We start from the raw sequence: 17,084 nt of genomic DNA, 5'->3' as shown, positions 1-17,084 counted from the left end.
GATTTCCCTTCCCTGATGTTGACAAAATAACGAAAATTCACAGCACAAAATACTGTTCTGCAGAATATAAAGAAAGACTTGAAGAAAACACAATCAAGTCACTGAAATAGTATAGATGGAAAAGTATAGTGCAAAAATATTTATATATCTATTAGCATACATATATATGTGTATGCAGTGTGTATGTATAGACATACATTTCAATCACTGTTGCGATTTAAGGTTGTCAAATCAAACAGGGTAGTATTGACATTTGGCTATTCCTTCAGTTAACAAAGATAAAGAAGGAAAGATTAAGTACAGCAATATATGCTTTCCATCATGATGCAATACTAGTGCGCAGATATATTTTCACTGTATTCATTATTCTTCATTTCTCTATAAACATGTAACAACATAGGGCATCTTCTTAACTTGTGCTGATATGGAAACTACTGTCTTTAAGGATTTACCAGCCAAGATTTTTTTTCTTACATTTCTCTCTGCTCTGAGTCACAGTAACGACTATTTTTTTTTCCCCAGCTTCCTTGCAATTTTTATAATTTTAATTCAACATTATGCTATTGAATTTTTCATTACTGAAGTAATACTTTGCATTAAAAGCTGAGTTTAAAATGGGAAGACTTTCTAACTGTGCTACTGTATTTAATTTAAAGATGTTTAGATTTAATTTAAAGATGTAAAGATTCTTTGTACTAAATCAAAAGTCCCAGCCTTCTGGGATTGAGCTTTACTGATGCTGCTCTCTTCAATTCCCTGCATCATTCTCCTCCCTCATGGCCTTTACCTCCCCAAACCTAGTTTCTTCCAGTCCTTGCATCTGTCTCCTCTGGACCCTTGCAAGAGACTGAGGTTCAAGGAGGTGAGAGGGAAGACATAATCAGGGAAAAGCAGTAATCTACATGGTTGTGATGACTACTAGTACAGTATGGGGACGGGGGGAGGACTCTACTAGAGTGAGGGAATTAAATACGGGAAGGTGGAGAAAGGAAACAGGTTGTAGGAGGTGGAGAAGTGAAGAATCATAGCTGCAGAAGCAGAGCACCTGTAATGATACAGAGAGATACAACCTAGCTTCAACTGGTGAAATAGGTCTGGGGATGTAAACTGGCGAAGTGGCACAGGATAAGAGGAACAGGCTTCAGCCATAGGTTGGTTATTCTGGAGCTCCAGCAAACTGTCAGGAAGCTTGAGGCAGTACAGTCATCACAGAGTTTGCCAATAAGAGAGGAAGTGTGACATGATAGAAGACAATCTGGAAACCCCATCTGGTTGCTGCCACTGTTCCCATCACCAGGCAAGAGGGAGAAGAGACAGTAAAAATGGGCAGAACCACCACCAGATTCACACCTCACCTGAAAACAAGGACCACTGCAGCAATTTGGTAGCCTACAATAGCAAACACTCCATGTACTTATTCTATATATGCACACTGTATGAGTATGTACTCTACGTTCTTCTGCAGTATTTCACAAAGTGTTAACAAGAACAGAGATTGCCTTTGATAATTCAGGCTGCAGATAAGGGACAAGTTTTCATCAACTGTGATTACATCTGCACAGAGGCTGCAGATGGAATATCTGAGGCAAGGATACGGTCTGATTTTACAAGCTAATTACAGTCAGGAAGATTCAAAATGTTCCTACTAAAGATAAACTGTGGCAAGTAATGATTCAGTAGGGTGGTTTATCATCTTCAACATACCATTACTGGATCAAGGCTGCATCATGACGATAACTGCACTGCAACAAGGGATGTACTGTACTCTACTAAAAGTAAAGTGATGGTTCTGACCACCTATGGTCATTAGAGAATTGGAGATGCAGTATAAGGGGGGTGAAATCAATGAGTTAGCCAGCATATTTTTGGCAGATTTCAATAGGAGCAACTATAAAGAATTCTACTCCGGTTTTGTTGCAAATACTGCAGATTTTGATAAGCAAAATAAGCATTTCTTGATTCTTGAGAAACAGAAGATTTTACATTAATTTTATTTAATAGGCCATAGAGAGAGATTTTCAAAATAATATAAGAGAGTAAGGCAACCAGTTCTTAGATTCAGCTGATATTCAAATGTTTGGACGTTCCTCTGAACATTTCCCTATAACACATTCTAAATTTCTGTAGTGTCATACAGATAATCTGTATCTTTACAGAAAAACTAATTTAGCAGCAACTGATATGCACATACAAGTAATATGACAAGTTTATTTAATTTGCACTCCCAGTCAATGCTTCTTGATTAATAAGTCTCACAGACAGCAATATTTATTATCTTCTAAATATATTTTCACTTTCAGAGTGCTAAAATTCTAAAAGGAAACAAGAATTACAGACACCCATTAAAATGGGTGTCCCACCCCAACATCTTCTAAGAGATATACTTTATAACAGTCAGTGTAGCCAAATTTTCTATGTGAATATACACATCTATATTTTTGCAATATTTCCTGCTAAACTGTTCTGGAGGAAGATTCACAATACTGTTCTATTATACATCACACAATCTCTGCAGTGAAGAGAACATATTCCAAATGATATAATAAGCTTAATCAAGTACACCGCTGTGGGAGACCTCAGCTCGTCCGAGGGATCAGAATGCAAGTTTAACATTGACCTTGAGCAGATACCCATGTACCCTTGAAGAGACTGAAGAGTCCTGAGAAAAGCTGAGCAAACAAGATTGAGAACGAGTGAACACAGTGATAAACATTCTAAGGGTTGGCAAACATCTGACCAGAGCATGAACAGTGCGTGATCAACAATTGTATTGGCTGGCTGGCGTGTGATGTGAGAGCAGATTGGGCAAAAGTAGAATGGTAGAGTATATGCATAGATAAGCATCCGGGTAAAAGGATATAAAAGAGCATTGCTTGTAAAATAGAGAATGATTGCTGCAACTTGATATTCAGTGTCATGTCTGTCTCCACAACGACACACCACAGGTTGAGAAAAATTTCACACATTGCAAATTCTTGCAAGCAATCTCTAGAACAGGCCAAAAGAACAATTTAAAATCAAAGTCATTACATCGCAAATTATATATACTTGCTTACAGCTGCTGCTGTCCAAAGCCAGAAATAACAGAATGTCATGCTGTTCACCTGTTTTTAGAATATTCTATATATTTAATAATTTTCCAACAGCTTTCTCCCACACTTAATCAGAACACAACTTCCTTAGTATTTCACAAGACCTTCCAAATAGATTTCCTTTTTTATTTGTTTAAAGAACAAATCTCCTGATCATCCTCACTTACTGTCCAGGTAGCATCACAAAGCAGTCTTGGAAAATAGGAACTGATTTGCATGAATCTAAACCAGAAAATGCATTTCAAGAATATATATATATTGCAATCATTACTGAGCATTCAGTCCACAAGAAAAAACTAGAGCTAGTCCAAAGGAAAGTTTTCATAAATTTTGTGGTGTAGGCACCAGATCTGCAGCATCAACTGTTTCACTCCACAGCTTCTATTGCACTTAACCCTCATCACTAGCTAACCTTAGATTCCAATGTGTTTCACACTTTAAACAGGACGTAATTTACACACAGCATTCTGCATATTTTTATAAGTCTGTAAAATATTTTAGCCTATTACCTTCATGCACTGAGTTATATTTACTCTAACAGCTTTAAACTATACAACTATAACAAAATATCTGATGTGTAATTTTCCTGTTGACTTATCTTAAATTATTAATTTTATATAACTGAAAAAATTGAGAACCTTGATCAATAATTTTGCCCTAAAATGTTCAGCTTTGTTGATGGAGCTGTAGTGGCACTACAAATAAAATTCAATAAAGCATATACCTTATTTTGGCAGATCTGATAGACTGATCTAGTATGAGCTTCTTGTATCACCGCTGCGCTGCAACCGGCATTGAGGTCAAAAACTTCCAATGCTCGGTTGCTGCCAGCTGTAAGTACAATATCTGTAGAGTTCTCTGTGTTAAAGTTAAACTGATCTAAAGGAAAAAAAGCACACAGATAGACAAAAAGATAGATAACTAGATATAAAAACTCTGTTATATTTATTGCTCTATAAGCAGCATCAAAAATCTTACTGTCCAAAAATTTATGTCCAAGGCTGAAGTTCAGTATCACAAACAATACAGCATTTTTAGTCTAACAGAAAAAGAGTAATAAAGAATCAAATGCTAATTACTTTAAGCAAACTTATTTCCATGTCATTAAGACCAAAGAACAATAAGGAAAAAACAAAATACAAAGGATACAAGAGTAGAAATCATTTACTGCTGAAAGACTGGTAATCTCCATTGTTGAAGCCATGGGAAATTTCTGTACCAATTTGCAAACACTTCTCTGTTTGTATCTGCAAAATGTATCAAATGAATGCTAGTGTTAATGAAATAAGTTATGATTTGTGGCCACCAGTAAACTCCCACTGGAATCACGAAGCAAACCAAACTGCTTTCTTTCATTATTAAAAATGAAAGTCACAGACCTTTTGATTCATTGCTGGACTCCATTAAAAAACTTGTTAACAAAACTCATTTGGATGAAAAGAAACATGGTAGTCATAAGATAAATCTTCTATCGACATGAAACACTAAAATAACCCTGTATGTATATTGGAAATATTAAAGAGGAAAAAAAATGTCAAGTATGTATGATCAAAGACCAGAAATACTAGTAGTTTCAGTACAGCTAATTATAGGGGCAATAAGAAAGAAAATGAGGAGAAAATAGTGTGGAAAGAAAAATTTCTACTTAGATAAGAACAGAACAAGGGGCTGATCACACACTATCAAAGAAATTTAGCTTCCCAACATACACTGGACTCCTCAGGGTCCTGTGGGTTATCTGCCAGCTCTATGCAGATGTTGCACACATGCCAAGTGCTCTAAAATGGCTTCAGACTTATTTATATTACACAAAGCAAAACTGTGTTGTGATTCTGTCTGACTAGATCTTTCTGTTTACCGAAATATATCAGCACAGACAACAAGGATCTCATCTTAAATCCACTAAAGTCAACAAAAAACATTCCTCCATGGATATGAATATGGATATGTTGAGCAAGAAGAGTATGATTTCCATAGAAGTCACCTAAGGAATATAAACAGAGTTGTTAATAACCGTACTGAGTCTGGCTGCAATGGAGTTAATTTTCTTCATAGTAGCTTGTATGGTGCTATTTTACATTTGGACCAAAACAGTGTTGATAACACATCATGTTTTTATCTTATATATTTATCTATCCGTTATTGCTGAACAGTGTCTGCACAGCATTAAAATATCCTGTGTTTCTCACTGTGCCCCCAGAGTGAGTAGGCTGGGGGAGTGCAAGAGGTCAGATGGGAACATAGCCATGACCACTTAATGGGAATTATCCAAAGAGATATTCCATAACGTATAATGCCAAGCTTAATGACAGAACTGAGGAGGGAGGAGTTTTTTGAAAGTAGCCATCACTCAGAGACTGGCTGGGCATTGGTCTACTGGTGGAAGCTAGTAAGCTACTACTTTTACATCACTTTGGTTTTTTTCTTTTTTCTTCACATATTAAACAGTCTTTATCTCATCCCATAAGTTTTCCTCACCTTTGACCTTCCAATTCTCCCCCCCATACCACTGAGGGATCCCACTGGGGGAGAATGAGTGAGCAACTGTGTGGGGGCTGCCAGAGAAGGTCAACACACCACAATAACTCAAAATTTCTACATAATATTGTCAATGCAGACACTTCTACGCAGTAAAATAATTCCAATGTAACTTTAGGTATTATACTTCCCTTTTAGCATGTCTGTCTAAAGACAACACAAAACTCCACATGTGACACGCCTGTAAGAATAATTACTGTTTCTTTCCCACAATGCTAACAGTTTGCAAAACAGATAATTTGACAAAAGCAATACACATCAGCAGGATCATTTCAAAAGAAAAATGGTTAATGATTTGCTTTTGCCTTTCTTTTTCACTCACAAACAATGATCTGCTGAGCTTTTCCAGGTAGACATTAGAGCTACCTCAGCAGTGACGGTGAAGCAGAAGGTAAAATACTGTGTTTTGCAATTTAATCCAAGAATGTTTTGTGGTTTCCAGAAGTATTTTATTCAAGCAAACTACTGATTTATCTCCATTTTTGGGTAAAGATATCCAAGCTAACTTTAAATAAGCTGACTGAGATAATAGGAATAATCCTAAATAATAGGAACAATCAAATGAAGGCAGCATGAAGCTTCCTCTGGTCTAATTTACTCTGCTGAAAGAGGCTCAATGAAACAGATTGCTCCCAAATGCAAAAACAATTGTTTTGAGTTAGCCGAAGTACCTTTCTTCTACAATGCAGTCTGGTACATAGATAAACACCTGACAGGATGTTTCCCAGGTAGAATTTCACCTAGAAAGCAAATCTTCAACCAATAGTAAACTGAGATTCATCAAATACAAGTTAGGAGAAAACTGAACCAAAGTAACAGAGGGGAAAAAAATAGAAGAGTACACATTAGGGAAAAAAAAAAAAAAAAAAAAAAAAAAAAGAGGAATTTTAGTATATTTAAGACCTTATATTTTGGACACAATGCATTTGCCACATGTCCTATACACATTCAAGTCAAAGTGCAAGTCAACTAAAATTCAGCCAGGCATTGTGGACACAGCTGAAGACTGTACTTTAGTTCTTGCCTCTTAGACATTAAAGTTTATATAACAATTTGGGTTACTCTTTTATTGCTTTAACAATACCTCCATAAACTAAGAATTAACAAGCAATACAGAAGGTAGGCAATCAGATTACTGAAGAAAGCTATTACATAACTCAAACAGACACAAGACAAAAGTTTAAATGCCACTCACTTCTAATACATAAGACCAGAATTTGAGAATAAAAATGTATGTTGAAATGTAAGCAAAAGTGCACAATCCACATCTTAAGTTAAAATCATTTCCTGTTTGTTATAGAAAAGATTGTTATATATCTTACAAAGGGCTTGTTGAGGAATTAATCAGAGGAATTAAACAAGTAAAGGTTAGAAGGTGGTGCAACATTCATCAAGATAAAGGTGTGAAGAGCACAAAAAGGAAAAGCTCTTTAGATTGTTGAAAGACATTAGAACTTATCAGTAAGAAGGCACATTTAACAAAATAACTGTTTTTGTTGGCAGAAAATCAACCGATTTCTCTGAATATAACATGGGTTACTTTCTAAGTAAAAAAATAAGATAATAACAAATAAGATCTCTTCAAAAGGAAAGAAAAATGTTTTTATTTTCCCATCAGAAGCAAGTTCTGAAAATAAAATTATATACAAATAGATCAAGAATTCTATCTCTGATCTGACCACTTTCCATAGATATATTTGACAGTCTGCCATTAGCAAAGATAATTCCTGTGTTGCAGGGTTTCCAATAGGAACACACTGTCACAGACAGTTGTGAAGTTGTTTTCAGCTATTATAAAACACTACAAGCCCTAGAAAATGCTGCACAGATGAAGATCAAGAATGTGCAGTACATATAGGCAAAATTCCAACTCACAAGTCAACTGGAGAGGCTATTGTAGCTTAAATGAACCCTAAAATTTGTCTAAATTAGACCAACACCTCCTAAAGCCACAGAAAAGTTTGTGATGAAGGCAAATAAATGGACAAACGATATCTTCTTACTACATTTTTTTCCAGGTCTCCAATTCTATGCGCAGCATAGAATCTCAGTTGACAATTCTAGAGATCAGGTATCCAAATAAAATCACACTTGAGTTGACATACTCAAAACTACAATTCTGTCCTCCTTTAATGCCTTCAATCATTAGAATTCTGAAAACAGAGTAAACGACTAATGTCTGTAATCTCTTATATCCCGCACACTTGGGATATAAAATATAAGATATATCCCAAGTATATATTTTGGGATAAAATATGGGGATGTAATAATTTTGGGGGAATACATTTACAGTATATAGTTATTTTCAGGAGAATGGTAAATCTTCAGAAATAAAATATAAAACCAGATTCTAGGATACAAACACTTCCTGCAAAGATTGCAGAGACTGATGTGTCTATTTCCCAGCAGTTTTGAAGTCCTTTGCTGAAAGCATTTTTCAGGAGACCCAGACAAAGTAGAAATATTTTGATGACAATCAAAAAACTTCAATGTATGGAAGTATGTTACTATGCTAAAACCAGAAGATGAATAGGCACCTAAAAAGACCTCCCAAAATCCCCCACAACCAGTTTGGTCGAGACTTGACATTTAAAATTTTAAGGAAAATGGCTGCAGATGACAAAGTCAAAACTAAGTGACAGACCACAAACATCATCATTAGCACAGATCATAAGGTTTCAGGCTATTAAAAACATTTTTATATGCACTGTAAAAATTAATCTTCAAACAGGAGTCTCATTATACTTTTCCAGACACAGCCTTGAGTTCAGTAAAGTAACAAAATCAGTTACACGAAAAGGAAAAAAAATCACTTAATCTTCTGGAATGCTTAGAATTCATCATAACTGAAAAATATTCTCTCTTACATTACAGAGGAGGGTGGATGTCATTCACTGACCCTATGTAATGAATCTTAAACATAAAAGAAGATAAGCACAGGAAAATTAAAAGCATTTAGAGATGGTTGCTGTTAGAATGTTGTTATGACTTACGTACTTCTCATCTAGTTTCCATTCTCAAAGTAATCAAGCTGCTGAATCAGGTCTGTGCAGCCCAGTTACTTAAGAAGTTGAACATTAACTTTTCAGAAATATCTGAAATGAACACTCTCCTATGTATCACTAGCATGCTAAATTTTAAACCCATTTGCCATGGCCTTTGCTTTATCCATCTATAATATGTGCTGGTATAGTTTCCCATTTCATCAGAGTAGATATTTTATCATTACTTCCCTTACCGTATGTATGATTACTACAACCAGTTATAAATATAATGGCTTTAAAAGGCATTGTTTCTGTTACTGGAACACAATTTTAACCTTTTTAAACTCCTTTGAAATTGCTCATGCTGATATTTAAAACAATACATAAAACCATAAAAATGAGATAACAACCCATAGATGATTTGTTCTGCTCAAATTCACATAATTAAAAAATAAACGGACAAGCAAATAGTTACACTTCGTATCAGCTTGCACAGCTGATGATGAGAGTGGAAATTAAATAGTTAGCAATTTTCGAGAAGGTAAAGAAATTGATTAAGGTTGTGAATCATTTTGAGATTAATCATAGAAGCAGAAGTCAGGAGATCTTTATTCTGTTCCCAGAACTGCAATAAATCTCCTTGATGGCATTAGTAAATAAGGATATATTTAAATAATCCAATAAAGAATATAACATTCTTTTTCTTTTTTCCACTTCTCAGTTTCACCTTTAAAACTGAACCAGTATTTAACCATTCAATTAAGTTGCTGTGATGCTTAGTTAATTAATACTTATGGGGAGTTTTTTGAAAACTCTGTGTGGAAAAACAGTGATATGATTTCTCATTGTACTGTCTTCATCTCTGAAATGCAGTAGCAATCTATTGGTTAGCCAGACTGCATTACCACACCCTCTAATTAAGGATGTAAAGCATGCTTTGGGGTTAGATCTAGCATCTTCTTGAATCAGCTCTATTCAAGCATTCTTCCAAATTTGACTCAGAAGGCAGAATAAATGAGTTGTGAGAAACAAAAAGAATGATGCAGTGTTTCATAAAAGAAAGAAATGCTGGGAAATGAAGTCAAAATATAACGCCATAATACCATAGAAAGAAAAAATATATATTCAAGGTTCTTTTAAATGCTATTATGTCTAAACATATACATACATACATGTGTACATATTAGGGCAACAAAGCTGGTAGGGCAACACAGCTGGTGAAGGGTCTTGAGAATAAGTCTTATGAGGAGCGGCTGAGGGACTTGGGGTTGTTTAGCCTGGAGAAAAAGAGGCTGAAGGGAGACCTTATCGCTCTCTACAACTACCTGAAAGGAGGTTGTAGAGAGGTGGGGGTTGGTCTCTTCTCACAAGTTACAACTGATATGACAAGAGGAAATGGCCTTAAGTTGCGCCAAGGGAGGTTTAGGTTAGACATTAGGAAAAACATCTACACCAAAAGGGTTATCAAAGACTGGAGCAGGCCACCCAGGGAAGTGGTTGAATCCTTGGATGTATTTGAAAGCGGTCTATATACAGTGCTCAGGCACATGGTTTAGAAGTGGGCCTCATAGAGTTAGGTAATTGTTGGACTTGATGATCTTAAAGGTCTTTTCAGGCCATAGCAATTCTATGATATATACATATATTTGAATATAATAAAGTCTTATATACACAAATACTGCTGAAAACCAGCAAAAGCAAATGAAGAGCAGAGAAACTTAGTAAAAGAATACAAGGACAGTTTTAGCTCCAATTATAAACTAAAAGAACAGAACAGGTATATCAGACACTTAATAAAAGAATTGATCCCAAGTCAGAAAGAAAAGTGTCTAACAATGAAGAAACATAGGGACAAAATAGGATAATAAGAAAAGTAATTAGATACAATATAACAGTTAGAAAGTCAGTGACAATTATGAACGTGATCTACTACCATTTGTCAGAGAAGGAAGAAAACAGTCACAGTATGTTGGAGTCTCTGAAAGAAAAAGTATACAGAAATATTCCTACAAAAGAAAGAATTGCAATAGCTTCCCAAATGTAACTTAAGACATTAATGCACACTAATTGTAAGCAGACAGAAGGTAAAGCTCAGAAGGTCCCAAATGGTAATAGTAATAGCAAAACTGTTTTTGCATCAGATAAGGTATGCACTATAAAAATTTTTTTGACATGTCAATTTTTTTATTATTATGCCAGAACAAAGACATTTTTACAATTAGCTTTTACTGTTTGTTCAAATTTTTTCTTCTGTAAAATTCTTGCCCCCCACCCCACCTCACCACCCAAAAAAAAATCCCAGATCAAACAGTACAAGTACTTTCACTGGAATGTTAATGAGAAACTTTACTCACCGTTTGAGGTCATCCTTGGTTGTGTCTAGATGTAAACTTAATAGATGAAATTCAGCTCCACAACACAGCAATATAAATGCATCTATAAAATAAAACTGTGCAAAACGTATGGCCTTATGGAACTTCTCTTTGCCCTAAAATGCAAAGTAAATTATTAAGAATGGATTATAAGATACTGAATACTTTTTGTCTGAGATTCCTGGTGTTAAAGGCATAGCCTCCCTGTTATCATTACCATATCCCAGGAGGTTAACCTACTATGTAGTTGCCCCTCTTATTTTTGACATCTATTAATCTGAAAGTAAAGGTTTTTTTCTACTTAAAGTAGTTGGGAGTAAGGTTAATAGTATCTGTAGTCAATTGAGTCTAATACAATCTATCTTCATACTCTAAACTTCCATTTGAATTGGGAAGTAGACTATAAAGTTAATCAGAGCTGAGCCAATGAAAATAGAATATACAGAGAAGACAAAAGCACAACTTCCAGACATGTCCACTAGTTTTGTCTGCCCAGATTGGATTTTTCTTTTCATAAATTGTCATGACAGAAGCCTAATTTGAAGTCGATGGAGATAACCCAGATCATAGTATCAGTTTGAGTCATCACTACTCGGTAGCTCTGAAAATCAGGCTGCATGTTTCTTCTACAGAGTTGTTAAAATGGAAGTAGATGAAAGGGCAAAACAGCGTTCCCTGTGAACCAAACTGACAGGAGTTTCTAATTACCAGAATTAGGGCAGGTTCATTCTTGCAAACTGACCAGACCCTTAAAGTTCTGTCTTCTGATGCAGAAACTAACCACTTCTTGTTATGACTCCAGCCAACAGAGTTAATTGCGCCATCATGACCTAATAAAAAAATATAATGGAAATATCATAAAGCTCATTTCTTGCATTTATACATTCCTCCAGAGTTAATCATATTGCTTTAATGTAATTATGCACAATATTAAAATACATTTTAAATAGAGGTTTCAAATGGTTGGATTAAAACTGTAAACCAGTTATTGTTTTTTTTTCTTCCACCAAAAACTATGGAAAAACATCTCTCATTAATAATCAAGATTCACAAAATTAAATAAGGTCAGAGAAATACCAAGTTATTCTACCTGAAATGTCATATGCATTTGTATGACATTGCCTCCATTACTCTAAAGGAGTTTGTAGGAAAATGTTATAATGAATATAAAAGACACATTTATCTTTTACAGACATTCATGTTCTAAAAGAATAAAAACTAGTATCTAAATTTTCTTCAGCTTCCTGCAATTCAGATTTGACTCAACTAGAACTATAAAATAGTTCTAAACAAATACATAACAAACAAATTCCTTTAAGTTAAGGACAAAAACATATTCACAGATCTTTACTATCACAGTAATATTAACAAATCCTATCTCCACAGCAAACTGAATTAGAAGCCCAGAAATGGTTATAAGGTTGTTGTTATTACTAGCGAGTCTTGCTGCTAACAGTTACATTTCCAATCTTTTACACGAAATGTTTTTTGAGTGCCATCAAAACCCACATAATGGGCAACCAGGGGATCAGGCCTAGTCAGCATGGGTTTATGGAAGGCAGGTCCTGCCAGACGAACCTGATCTCCTTCTATGACAAGATTACCAGAATATTGGACGAGGGAAAGGCTGTTGATATTGTACACCTGGACTTTCAAAAAGCATTCGATACTGTCCCCCATACAATTCTCGTGGAAAAACTGGCTTCGCATGGCCTGGATGAGCATACGATCCGCTGGATCAAGCACTGGCTAACTGGAAGGTCCCAAAGAGTGGTGCTCAATGGATTTAAATCCAGCTGGCAGCTGGTCACAAGTGGTGTGCCTCAGGGCTCAGCGTTGGGACCATTTCTGTTCAACATCTTCATTGATGATCTTGATAAGGACATAGGGTGTATCATCAGCAAGTTTGCAGATGACATCAAGTTAAGCAGGAGTGTTGATTCCCAGGAGGATAGGGAAGCTCTACAGAGAGACTTAGATAGATTGGATCATTGGGCCAACATCAATGGTATGAGTTTCAACAAGGGCAAGTGCCAGGTCCTGCACTTGGGCCACAATAACCCCATGCAGCGCTACAGGCTTGGGGAGGTGTGGCTGGAAAGCTGCCTGGCAGAAAGAGACCTGGGGGTTCTAATTGACAAGTGGCTGAATATGAGCCGGCAGTGTGCCCAGGTGGCCAAGAAAGCCAATGGCATCCTGGCTTGTATTAGAAATAGCGTGGCCAGCAGAAGCAGGGAGGTGATTGTGCCCCTGTACTCAGCACTGGTGAGGCCACACCTCGAGTATTGTGTCCAGTTTGGGGCACCTCAATACAAGAGAGATATCGAGGTGCTGGAGTGAGTGCAGAGGAGGGCAACGAAACTGGTGAAGGGCCTAGCAGACAAATCATATGAAGAGCGGTTGAAGGAGCTGGGACTGTTTAGTTTGAGGAGGAGGAGGCTGAGGGGAGACCTCATCACTGTCTACAACTATTTGAAAGGACACCGTAGAGAGGTTGGTGCTGGTCTCTTCTCACAGGTAATTAATGACAGAACAAGAGGGAAAGGCTTCAAGCTCCAACAGGGTAGGTTTAGACTGAACATTAGGAAAGAATTTTTCACAGAAAGGGTGGTCAGGCATTGGAATAGACTGCCCAGGGAGGTGGTTGAGTCACCATCCCTGGATGTGTTTAAGAGACGTTTAGATGTGGTGTTGGGGGATATGGTGTAGGGAAGAACTTTGTAGAGTAGGGTAGATGGTTGGACTCAATGATCCCAAGGGTCTCTTCCAACCTAGACAATTCTATGATTCTATGATTCTATGATTCTATGAAATACTGACTGTCTCAAAATGAAGTGCTGAATTGGACTAAAATTATTCCAAACTGTGGCAAAAAACCTCCACAGAAAATAGAAGTTTGACAATCAATTCCTAACGGTTCTAATCAAGCTTCTAAGGTCTGGAAAAGCTGTCTTCTGATGCACAGAGATCCAAACGTCAGTCTAAAAAGACTACTCAAAGAGGGATATTTTCATCTGGGAATAAAAAGAGGGAATAATTTCATCTGCCTTCATCCTCTTATTGGTAACCAAGTGACAAAAACAACCATCACTGACAACATGGCTACTAAATATTTCAAAGTTCAAGTGGGATGGTTAAGGTCCAGAGCCCTATGACTTGCTACTGTATCCAAATAGCAAAATAGGATGATCATCATGCAAGACCACAGCACGCTGCATCTGATTGTTAGCCAGTATTTGGCTCATGGAGTGGCCCAAAACCTGGGATCTAGCCCACAGTGTTGATGATCATGTGTTATTTCTCTCTGACTAATATGCTGTCCTGAGTGTTTCATCCGAGATTGCTTCATCTCTGCCCATCCCTAATAACAGAGGGGTGGAAGTCCAGCAAAACTGAGGTTACCACATTGGAGCTTTTAAAGATTGGTTTATTTTTTGTCATGGGCCTGCCAGAAATGTACTGCTGCGGAAACATTCAGGCCAAAGAAAAATCCTGAGTCCCAGGATGTCTGGGACTCTAGCATTGAAGGCCTTCAAGATCTGAATCAGGCTTCATAGGAACTTTATTTTGAATGCTTAACTTCAAGTGCTTAGAAACTGATTTTACAGAGCTGCAAAGTGCTATATATTCCAGAAGATGACGATATAATTTATGAGATGGTGCTTTAAAAGGAAGGAAGGCAAAGCTACTGAGATCCAGAGGATTTCGTCACATAAAGCAGTAAAGGAATCCACCACAGCTATGGCAAATAAGTACTAACTGTAGAAGTCTCAGCAACAGAACACCTGACTGACTTTGTCGAAGTTCAGTGTTTTAAACCACAAAATATAAGCAGTTACAAAAGAATCACTAATCTAATCTATCTGTAGATAATGATAATTCTGACTCTAATTTTTGAAGGTTATTGGAAGAGCATTTTCAAGAAACATCCTTGAAATTAAATTCAAGAAAAGATAAGAGTATTACTTGAAAAAATCTGAGTATTATATTAGAATGAAATTTTATATGAAACATGATCTGGAAACCACTTAAGACCTTGCAAATAGCTGCAATTCTTCATTTTATTCATTAGGCTTTTATTACTGAGCTAGCTGTTTTTGTAAAAACACAACGAACATGCCACTACAACAGCTTCTGCAGGACTGTCTCATTAGCTTAAAAAAATGTAACTGCCTGCTTAAAAATCATAGTTTTAAGTATTATAATCTCCAGTTAATAGCAAAAAGCTTCTACAAGAAACACACTTTCCAGTTTGGTGTCCCACAGTTAAAAACAAGTTCAGAAAATTACAAAGAAAGAACTTCAAAAGCCAGAAACATCATCCAGAAGCTAAAATTACTAATTTGATCTCAAATTATATTGAAGCTGATCAAAAAGGTCAAAAAGAAGAAAATATGTCTAGTAAAATTAACAAATTTTGGCCCATATTATTCTAATTTTTCCAGATGAAGCCTCATGCATTTCACCTAGCCTTAAAACATTCAAAGTACTTATGCTGCCCTCTTGTGCACATTTTCTCTTTAGTCAACTGAAGTTTTATATAAAAAAAAATGATTGCTTTAAATTACAGAAAGGCTAATCATTTTATCTCAGCAATTAAGATATTCTATGATAACATATATCTATTAAAAGGCTTATAAACAAGATATTTTAATTCCCAGTTACCAAAGACCTGTAAAATTTTCATAAGAAAACTGCATAAGTACTGGATAACTATATATGTAAGAACTATACTTATTTTATTCTCAGCACAAATTTGTGGGCTTTGGTTTTGTAAAACCATTTGGAATCTTTGAATTATCTGCATTAAAGAAAAATAAAAACAATTTACCAGAATATACAAAACAGTTTTCCAAAGTGGTAAAGAACATGAGAAACTTAAGGAAAATCTGAGGTTTGGAAATTTGGAAGGGCCATGCAAAAATCTTAAGAATCTCTGCATTCCAGGTCTCCCAATCACAAAGCACAGTGAAGAAGATGCCAGCTGGCTTGCAAGAGTCCAGTAAGCTTCAAAACAGGCATTACTCAGGGTTCCCCGGTCCTGAAGCACATTGAGAAGGACAGCAGCTGGTTTTGAACTACACTTCTTCAAAAAGGTCCTTCTGGCTGTAACTTTTTTAAAGCTGGCCAATATTACCTGCACTTCACTATAGGACACAGACACCTGAAGAGCCAACTCTGAAGAGGAATGCAGAGCTACTTAAAACTGTAATTGAGCACTTCAGGGAACAAAACTAAATAAATTAGGCTTATAGCAAAATAACTGTTGCTATACCACTCCTCTCTTATGGTGCATTACAAAAATATGATTTTCGATAATCAGCTATATTCAGATGTTAATGATGCCTTGAAATTGAATTTTTTTAACAGAAGAGATATCATTGCCATTTCTTGAAAAAGGAAAGTTTTACATTACCATCGATTGCAGCTCTGAATAAGAGCAATGCATCATGGGTTTTAATGAAAAGAAAATACATTTATCATGATACTTCAAAACCAAAGGCATCTAAAGTAGAAAATAAATAGGTGATTTCATGATAATCTGAACTGTACAGAAAAACTACATGAATGAAATAAGCAGTAACTGGTGGTTTGTGGTTCCTACTTCCCTACAGTACAGTACCTGACAGTTTCACATTTATGTTGCTTTTGAAAAGAACTACATGCACAGGTTGCATTCTTATGCTACCTGAAGAGCCTCGAGTAGAATGTAGTTTACAGACTGTATGTTATAAAAAAGACATGGAATAAAGAATGAAAGGTATCAATGAAATAAATTAGAAAGCAGTGCAAAACCTAAGAAAACTAACAGAACAAAGCCAATTGCCAGAAGAACAATTTAGTAATAAATCAATTTTTGTTCAAAGCAAGACAAAGAATTAGTACTTGACACCTTAACTACTGGCACCAGAAAAAGCTTCTCTCTAATATCACGAAGTTTGTTGCAGGTCACTTTACTCTTCTCATCACAATGAATTACCCTGCATTTGCAGAGTACTACACTATTTTAGGGAGCTCTGAATGTTGAATTAGCATAGGAATCTGAACTCTGTATGTTAAGCAATGCAACTTAAAATACATCTTATAAAATTGTAATA

At 36.0% G+C, this 17,084-nt stretch overlaps 1 protein-coding gene across 1 annotated transcript in view; it reads right to left on the bottom strand.

Moving 5' to 3' along the window:
- The window catches only part of WDR27 (WD repeat domain 27), a gene marked incomplete at both ends in the record, with an annotated part of 133,242 nt that overhangs the window by 89,569 nt on the left and 26,589 nt on the right, over positions 1–17,084 (bottom strand). Inside the window, 4 exons of the mRNA XM_082480707.1 lie at positions 3,817–3,938; positions 4,242–4,339; positions 10,969–11,102; positions 11,695–11,816. Coding sequence (XP_082336833.1) covers positions 3,817–3,938; positions 4,242–4,339; positions 10,969–11,102; positions 11,695–11,816 — 476 coding nt within the window. The remainder of the gene's footprint in view (positions 1–3,816; positions 3,939–4,241; positions 4,340–10,968; positions 11,103–11,694; positions 11,817–17,084) is intronic.

Source organism: Vanellus vanellus (genome assembly GCF_965231255.1).
Source record: "Vanellus vanellus genome assembly, chromosome: 3".
Lineage (NCBI taxonomy): Eukaryota > Metazoa > Chordata > Aves > Charadriiformes > Charadriidae > Vanellus > Vanellus vanellus.
The sequence above is the reverse complement of the archived record's forward strand: the minus strand, read 5'-3'. Positions and strand labels throughout refer to the sequence as shown.